Raw genomic sequence first — 9,873 nt, forward strand, 5'->3', positions numbered from 1 at the left:
ACATTCCTCAACTGATTTAGCTCATCCTCCATAAAGACGACACCCAAATACTGCACTGCCTACCCCCAAGCAATCTCACCACCTGACAGAACTTTCAGAAAGGAATTTCTTACCACATGATTACACTTTCACCACCAGCCACAAGAATCATTTTTTAATCTTCAGGAAAAAAGACAGACAATTACAGCATCAGGAAATAACCAAATACCAGCGACAGAGCAAACATCCCAGAAGCATAATCTTTGAGTATGACATTCCAAATCCTCTTTTTTTTGGAGGAAACAAAACATCTTTTCCATACTCAGTCGTAACATGTCTTCCAAAGCTTACATACAACACTTTTCATAGGCTAGACAAAACAAACATCCCAGAAGCACGACATTTGAGCATGACGTTCCAAAGAGTCTCTTCCATAGTCATAACCGTTCTTCCACGCATACATACAAGTATACAACTCTATTCATAGGCTACACTACAGAGCTTGATTACTTGAACAAAAGAATAGTCAAACTATGCAAGCTATCCAACTGCTCTGTAAGGAAGGAATGGAGATTGCACCATAACAATCCAGTCTAGTCAGGTAGCTTTACTCCACAGAGAATACCTGTAGCAGCTACACAACATCCATCAGCGTCTACCATAGGTACAGAAGGCAAGGTCACTGAAAGAACAAGATATTGGTGCAGGGTCATTCTTCTAAGCCGTGCCCATCCACTCTTCCACGTAGAACCGCTCCAGCTGACCATACTTGTGCATTAGTTCTTGAAGGTCCATCATCAACCCAATGAATGATGACTTTATGATCGACTCAATCTTTCTGTCAGTGAACTTCCTGACAGCCACTAGCCTTTTGAACTTCTCTCCTTTTCGGACTGGAGCTGGTATAAATACCACTGACTTTGGAAGAATGTGTTTGCTTAAGTTCCAGGCTAATCTGAGAAGACCTCTTGAATCATGTTCATAATGTGTTCTTTCACCGGTTTGGGGATCTTTATAATCATAAGTATCCTCTACATAGAAGTTCTGCAACACATCCTCCTTCTCCCAATCCGGATGCCGAGCTGTAAGTTCATTAATAATGAGCCAGTATATCCTTGACCTTTCTTTTCTCAGAACCTCAAGATGTGCATACAGGGATCCAAAGTGGTTCACACTTTGCCTCGATTCCATGAGGCAGATGTTATGGACAATTAAATACTCTCCTCTGCTTGCATCATCTTCCATCAAACCTATCCATTTCCTAATATCAGCTGGAATAACCTGTCCGCAGAATAAATCCCTTGACAATATCAGGCCATGCTTAGCATAATCTGCCTCTATGTTCTCCCGTGTACAGTCTGTCAGACAAATAGCCTTCCTGCTGTCAAATCTGACACACTTCCTATTGTCAAGGTAAAGATCAAAGAGCTCAAAATTTCCAGCAAAACTTTTATTTGCCTGATGGACTCTATGCAATGATGTTGTGGAACTTCACAGGATGACACGTATGTTGATCCCAGCATCCACAAAAACATCCCCGTATGCATCCCCAGGTGGCACAAATGCCTCGGTGATGGGATTCCACTCAATATAGTCCACAAGTGATTGAATAACACTCCCATGGCAATGAATGCAGGCAAATGGTTGATCAAAATAGCGTCGATCAAGAGCTGCATCAACGCAACGGCACCTGAAAAAACGTGCAGATGCTATGCTTAGCAATAGTTTCTTCAAGGTCTTACTTGTATCACAGCTATAATTTTCTATATTGTAATACAAATATTATCCCTTTTTTGGATCTTCTGCATATCTAATTTATCACTAGACGTGGCCTTCAACTCGCATGTAACTGTTGGCAACACCACAACCAATTTTCTAGTTACTGTTCCTCCTGACCGTAATATTTCTCTAATATTATGTGTCCTTGTGTACTATGGCAGTATGATCAGCAAGCAGTACTTTTTATAGTTAATGCATTTGAAATAACAGTTATGATCACATTAATAACTTGAGCAATAACTCGGAGAAATTTACTGTAAGCATTCTAAACAGATAAATGGGCATTTAGCATTGGGAGTTTTACATTACCTTCTATCACAAGTTTGTCCTTCAATGTCTATATCCATCACATAGAAATGCCCAGCAGATTTCGAATTTCCCTTCTCTTCCAAGCTCTTGAACCTAATTAAGGACGAAGCTCACTCAAAATGAACCTGCTCATAAATAAAGGGCAAAGGGCAAGAAATAACAGGATTTTTTATAATTACCGTTTGCCAATATCTGATTCTTTTGCGATTTGTTTACTACAAATGTCATAGTGATCATGAGAACCAGCCCTGCTGCCCGCTAGCAAATCATTAGGCCTGCGAAACAATTCAGTGAAGAAGTCAAAATAAATTATAATTTATCATCTGAAAAAAGAAATTGACAGTGATGATTGGCATTCTTTGTTCATCACTTTATATTATTCATTTCTTTCTGCTTGTGATTCACTGATTCTTATAACCCATAGCATTTTCCAGAATTCTAATGGTTATTCTGGATTGCCAAAATTTTGACACTGATATGGAACAACAGTGAAAATATCACTGCATGAGTCATGACAACAATGATGGCAATGCTAAGGGCCCAAGGATGAGGAACTAGGATTTCAGGAGGTTTAGCAATGTTCCGTAACCAAGTATTTCTATTGATAGGCAAACAGTTGGGGATAGCCCTATGGAGATAAACAGCAAGTAGTAAGAATGTATAAGAGCAATTAAATAAAGGTGCTCTCAAGATCAAAGAAAGAAGAAGAAAAGATACTATGTAATACAGTATAACCAATATAGACTTGAAAGCAATTTCTAATTACTAATCACTATGAGTTAGTGGACCAAGGTCCAATCAACGGTCGTTCCCTAGTTACTGAGAGCAGTAGGTACGGTTGACGGCCTTCTCTGTTCCAAAATTCATTAATTTTGTAACTAAGCTGAAAACTAACAAAATTTGAAAAGCACCCTAAAAATGACAACAGAAACAGAACATATGATTCATCCAATTTAAAACTAAATATGCTTGTGAACTGAGAGAGAAATCTAAGCTATCATTGTAATTCTGCTGCAATTACCTTGTGTTATGATTTACTCTGTTTGTCATGTTTTCCCTTTCTGAAGCATCACCAAAATGTGTTTTATCATGTTCCCGAATAGCAGCTCTAAAAATAGTGCAGCAAAGTGACGTCAAAATTAATTATGAAAAAGAGTATATATAAGTGTCTATTTTCTATAAATACATGCTGCTCTATTCCTGTATTGAAAAGAAAACAGGTTATGAATCTCAGAAGTTCTTCTTTTTTTTGAGAAAAAAAATACTGCAGGTAAATATGCTCATGACATCATTGCTAGCCGAGGCCGTCCTGCTGCATGACATTAATGCTAAATTCTACTGTAAGAGAATTGACAATGTTACAATAAAGAAATTTGCTGCTAGTGTCAGCATCACTTTCAATAGAGGAACCTGTTTAAAGAAGACAGTTCTTATGGAAGCAGTAAAGGAGAGCCACTATGATGCATGTATAGATCATATTCAACTCTCTTCCATACAAGATGTTGTACCATCATATCATAAATTCCTTTCCAGGCATGAATTTTTTTCCTACCAGGATTACAACTAAATAAACTCAGGGTCGGGGTAGTGTATAAACAAGAAATTATTATATCTCTATAAAGCACACACCTAGCACCTTAGTCTCCCAGAAATTAGTACAAGACATTGGATTAATACAACTCTACAAGGTACTAACAGGTATTAGCAATTACCTTGTGTTATGATTTACTCCTCCTCTTGTCATGTTCTCCCATTCCGAAGCATCACCAAAATGTGTTTTATCTTCCAAAATGACGGCTCTAAAAATAGCGCAGCGAAGTGACGTCAAAATTAATTATGACAAAGAGTTGTATAAATACATGCTGCTCTACTCCTATAATGAAAATAAAGCAGGTTATGAATCTCAGAAGTTAATTTTTTTCCGAGAAAAAAAAAACTGCAGGTAAACATGCTAATGGCATCATTGATCGTAGAGGCCGTCCTGCTGCATGACATTCATCCTAAATTCTACTGTAAGAGAATTGACAATGTTACACTGAAGAAATTTGCTGCTAGGTGTCAGGATCCTAAATACTGCAGAAATTTGCTGTTTAAAGAAGACAGTTCTATGGAAGCAATAAAGGAGAGCCCCAGTGATCCATGTATAGATCATATTACACTCTCTTTCACACATGATGTTATACCATCATACCATAAATTTCTTTCCAGGCATGGGTTCTTTTTCTTACCAGGATTACAATAAACAAATTCACAGGAAGGTAGGGTACAAATAAACAAGAAATTATTATAATCTCTATAAAGCACACACCTAGCACCTTAGTCTCGCAGATATTAGTACAAGACATTGGATTACTACAACTCTACAAGATACTAACAGGTATTTGCATGATTATGCCCACGCGAATAGAAACAATGTTTTGTAACAAGGCACTTCTGGAATAAAAGTTAGAGCAATGATCACATTAATAACTGGGGCAACAAATCTGAGAAAGTTAGTGTAAGCATTCTGAACAGATATATGGGCATGCAGCATTGGGAGTTTTACATTACCTTCTATCACAAGTTTGTCCAGGAATTTCTATAGCTTTCACAGCGCAATGGCCAGCATGTTTCGAACTGCCCTTCTCTTCCAGGCCCTTGAACCTAATTAATTAAGGACTAAGCTCACTCAAAATGAACCTGCTCATAAATAAAGGAAAAAGGGCGAGAAATAATAGGGTTTTTTATAATTACCGTCTGCCGATATCTGATTCGCTTGTGATTTGTTCATTGTGATCATGAGGAACAGCCCTCCTGCCCACTAGCAAATCTTTAGGCCTGCGAAACAACTCAGTGAAGAAAAGTCAAAATAATTTATCATATGAAAAGAAGTTGACAGTTATGATTGGCATTCTTTGTTTATCACTTTAATTATTCATTTGTTTCTGTTTGTAGTTCACTGATTCTTCAACCCATAGCATTGTCCAGAATTCTAATGGTCATTCTTGACTTCCAAACTTTAGCTACTGATATGGAACAACGGTAACGATATCACTGCATGAGTCATGAAAAAATTCATTAACTTTCTAACTAAGCTGAAACTAACAAATTTTAAAAGGCGCCCGAAAAACGACAACAGAAATAGAACATATGATTCATCCAATTTAAAACTAAATATGCTTGTGAACTGAGAGAGAAATGTAAATTATAAGTGTAATTCTGTTGCAATTACCTTGTGTTATGATTTACTCCACTGTTTGTCATGTTCTCCCTTTCTGAAGCATCACCAAAATGTGTTTTATCATGTTCCAGAATAGCAGCTCTAAAAATAGTGCAGCGAAGTGACGTCAAAATTAATTATGACAAAGAGCATACATAAGTGTCTGTCTTGTATAAATACATGCTGCTCTACTCCTATAATGAAAATAAAGCAGGCTATGAATCTCAGAAGTTCTTTTTTTCTGAGAAAAAAACTACTGCAGGTAAACATGCTCATGACATCATTGTAGCAGAGGCCGTCCTGCTGCCTGACATTAATGCTAAATTTTACTGTAAGAGAATTGACAATGTTATAACAAAGAAATTTGCTGCTAGTGTCAGCAGCACTTTCAATAGAGGAACATGTTTAAAGAAGACAGTTCTTATGGAAGCAGTAAAGGAGAGCCACTATGATGCATGTATAGATCGTATTCAACTCTCTTCCATACAAGATGCTATACCATCATATTATAAATTCCTTTCTAGGCATGAATTTTTTTTCCTACCAGGATTACAACTAAACAAACTCAGGGTAGTGTATAAACAAGAAATTCTTATAATCTCTATAAGTACACACCTAGCGCCTTAGTCTCCCAGAAATTAGTACAAGACATTGGATTACTACAACTCTACAAGGTACTAGCAGGTATTTGCAATTACCTTGTGTTATGATTTACTCCTCCTCTTGTCATGTTCTCCCATTCCAAAGCATCACCAAAATGTGTTTTATCTCCCAAAATAACGGCACTAAAAATAGTGCAGCAAAGTGACGTCAAAATTAATTATGACAAAGAGCATACATAAGTGTCTGTTTTGTATAAATAAATGATGCTCTATTCCTATAATGAAAATAAAGCAGGTTATGAATCTTCGAAGTTCTTTTTTTCCGAGAAAAAAAAATACTGCAGGTAAACATGCTAATGGCATCATTGATCGTAGAGGCCGTCCTGGTGCATGACATTCATCCTAAATTCTACTGTAAGAGAATTGACAATGTTACACTGAAGAAATTTGCTGCTAGGTGTCAGGATCCTAAATACTGCAGAAATTTGCTGTTTAAAGAAGACAGTTCTATGGAAGTAATAAAGGAGAGCCCCAGTGATCCATGTATAAATCGTATTCCACTCTCTTTCACACATGATGTTATACCATCATACCATAAATTTCTTTCCAGGCATGGGTTCTTTTTCTTACCAGGATTACAACTAAACAAATTCACAGGAAGGTAAGGTACAAATAAACAAGAAATTCTTATAATCTCTATTAAAGCACACACCTAGCACCTTAGTCTCCTAGACATTTGTACTCCTTTTGATTAGTACACCTAGACAGGAGTACAAGACATTGGATTACTACAACTCTACTAGGTACTAATAGGTATTTGCATGATTATGTATTTATGTTCATGCAAATAAAAAAAATGTTTTGTAACAAGGTACTTCTTTTGATAGATAAACAATAGGGGATAACCCTACTGAGTTATGCAGCAAGTAGTAAAAAAGAGTGAGAGCCATAAAAAGTGCTCCCGGGAGCAGAGGTAAAAGATCACGATTAGAACTTGGAACAGCATAATCTCGGGTATGACTTTCTTCGTGAAACCTATTTAAAGAACAGGTTTCTACAGTTGCGCTATCTATGGAAGCATAAATTATTTTCGATGCGTGGGAAAAAAAATCCCCTTTCTACTTAGAACTAAAATTTTCACAGGAAAGTAGCGCAAAACAAATAAGAAATTCGCGAAATCTGTATAAACTACACGGTATCACTTGCAATTCCTCGCGAGACTACACTTCGTAAAATCCTCGAAAGAGCAAGGTTCTACCCAGAACAGCGCTTACGCCCCACAAAATCCTCAGATTCATCGTCTTTAATCTAGCATTGGCAAGAAAAAAGAGAACGAACTAGAAAACCGGTGGCTTTCCGGTGCATTCCAAGATTCCAAGAACTAGAAGAAATTACCACTAGGATACACACAAGTTCTTTACGAGCAAGAAACGACCGCCGGGTACCAAGGACTTGTTTGCGAATCTCTTTGCGAACCAGAGAAGAAGAAGAAAACGAGGGTGGGTACCCGCGATTGCTTCGCGCGCCGCCGCTGCGGTTGCCTCGCGCGCCCCCGCTGTGGTTGCCTCGCGCGCCATCGCTGCGGCGCTCTTTCCAGCCCATGGACGCCGGGCACACCTTCCTCGTCTGACGGCGGTGGTCGGACTTGCTCTTGCGGGGGTGGTGAGCCGGTGAGGGGGGGAAAGGGGAAAACTGGCGAGGCGGGCCCTCCTGGGATTAGGGGTCCGGGTCCAGGCCTCCGGAGTTTATGTGAGTCGTCGGATCTCTCGGGGTCGGCCGTTGCGCCTTCACCTGTGATGTTTTTGATGAGAAGGAAGTCCGTTTTCTTTTTCCTTCCTTTTTTTAGAAAAAAAAAAGAGATGCGAGATTAGTCGGCAACATTCAAATCCAAATCGAACGCGTAGACAGGACATTACATTTTCTCTATAAATAAATTGTACAAATATATTAGGCTAACTCTAACACAGAGACCCATCTCATCTTTGTGCCCGTTTTAATCCATTTTCGACCCAAATTTACGGCGGATTTGGGTCGAAGCGGACACACGGACGTCCGTTTTGTCCTTCCTTCTCCGCATACTTGTTACGTTTCCGTAGCACTTCCCTGCGTCTCGCCGGGATCTGGATCTCGAACCAGAGGAATTTGCTCAGGAAAAAGAGAACTTGGAGAAGGGGAAAGAGCGGGGAGGAAAGCTTTGCTAGGAATAATGTTCTGATTACATTCGTTACCCCTCTCACACGCACACACGCAACTATAAGTACTTGCTATTACAAGCCACTTGGGCCAAGACGGCCCACTACGCAGTCGCCCACTCTTGGGCCAGGTCCAGGTTGTTGCATTCCCCTCTCCTTAAGGAACAGCTCGTCCTCGACTGTTCAATATCAGGTCGTTGTCACTGGCGCGATCGAACTTGCCACTCCCAGGTTGCCATGGACAGCGGCAACCCTTGCCACGCGATCTTCAGTTGTGTGCAGGTATGACCCCCCACTTGCACCAAACGCGATTGGAGCACTTGAGCTGGTCTGGACGCATGCTCGAGCACACAGTGTAGCGACTCTGACGAATCCTCGGAACTGGATGGAGGAGCCGTCGGCTTGAGCAGGGAAACATGCACCACTGGGTGGATTTTGCTGGACTCCGGCAGGGCCAACCGGTAAGCCACCTCACCAATGCGAGCAACTATTTGATACGGTCCGAAGTACTTAAAACCCAGCTTGTGGTTCGGTCGCCGGGCCACTGACTGTTGCACATAGGGTTGGAGTTTCAGGAATGCCCAGTCACCCACCTTGAACTGACGATCAGAGCGTTTAGTGTCTTCTTGAGCCTTCATGCGCTGTTGGGCGAGCAGTAAGTGCTCCCTGATTAAACCTTGCATCAGATTCCTCTCAGCTAACCAGCCTGACAGGTCAGAAGATAGTGAACTCTGCAAGTTATCAACTCCCAAGTGACGAGGTTGGTATCCATACAAGACTTGAAATGGTGTTGTGCCCAGTGCTGAATTATAATTCGTATTGTACCAATATTCTGCCTGGGACAGCCAGTGTGCCCACTTCTTAGGAGTTGAGTGGACCATGCATCGCAGGAACGTTTCCAGACATTGATTCAACTTCTCTATTTGTCCATCTGTCTCGGGGTGACTAGCTGAACTCATGTTCATGGTAGTGTTCGTCAGTCTGCATAGTTCTTACCACAGGGTGCTTGTGAAGATGGGATCTCTGTCAGTTACCAGCACTTTGGGCAGGCCATGCAGCCGATAGACCTGATCCACATAGAGCTGTGCAACCTGCAGTGCGGTGAAAGGATGTGACAGAGGTAAAAAGTGCCAGTACTTGCTGAACTTGTCGATCACCACCAGGATAGTGTCGAAGGATTTTCTCTTGGGCAGCCCCCCGATGAAATCCATACTGACTAAACTCCAGGCCTCTTTGGGTATGGGAAGAGGACTGAGTAATCCGGGTTTCTTGATATGTCCAGCCTCAGCCTGCTGACAGATCGTACAACTTTGCACATATGCTTGGATGGCCTGTTTCATGGCAGGCCAAGCAAACAAGGCCTTGATTCGCTGATATGTGCCTTGGAACCCTGAGTGGCCCCCAACTCCACTACTATGCAGAGCTAGCAGAATTGCCTGGTGTGCTTCAGTATTATGGCCGAGCCAAATTCTGTCCTTGTATCGAATAATTCCATTATGCAGGATATAGCCTTTGTCATTTCTGCCAGAGAGAGCTAGTTCTTGGAGAAGTTCCTTGTCTGCTGAATGAGCTTGATATCCTTCAGCAACGACTGGCAGCCACTTGGGGGTGCAGAATGAAATTGCAGACAGTTCCATGGGAGCAGGTGGTCTGGATAGGGCATCTGCTGCGGTATTTTCCAATCCCTTCTTGTACACAATCGTGTACTGCAGCCCAAGCAATTTGAGAAATGCTTTCTGTTGCATGGGGCCGGACATTTTCTGATCTTGCAAGTGGACCAAGCTTCTGTGATCTGTATCAATAGTGAAAGGAG

The 9,873-nt window shown here is 40.8% G+C and overlaps 1 protein-coding gene across 1 annotated transcript; it reads right to left on the reverse strand.

Moving 5' to 3' along the window:
* Positions 1-365: 365 nt before the first annotated feature.
* Positions 366-7,609, reverse strand: LOC109763986 (uncharacterized). Its single transcript, XM_020322862.4, has 10 exons — positions 7,376-7,609; positions 5,965-6,051; positions 5,279-5,368; positions 4,801-4,884; positions 4,618-4,710; positions 3,780-3,866; positions 3,089-3,175; positions 2,247-2,342; positions 2,068-2,160; positions 366-1,669 (listed from the first exon to the last, which is right to left on the reverse strand). The coding sequence occupies exons 1-10, from the start codon at positions 7,468-7,470 to the stop codon at positions 1,471-1,473; spliced, it is 1,011 nt and encodes a 336-aa protein (XP_020178451.1). The 5' UTR covers positions 7,471-7,609; the 3' UTR covers positions 366-1,470.
* Positions 7,610-9,873: the final 2,264 nt, after the last annotated feature.

The sequence above is a fragment of the Aegilops tauschii genome, chromosome 2, assembly GCF_002575655.3.
Source record: "Aegilops tauschii subsp. strangulata cultivar AL8/78 chromosome 2, Aet v6.0, whole genome shotgun sequence".
Taxonomy (NCBI): domain Eukaryota; kingdom Viridiplantae; phylum Streptophyta; class Magnoliopsida; order Poales; family Poaceae; genus Aegilops; species Aegilops tauschii.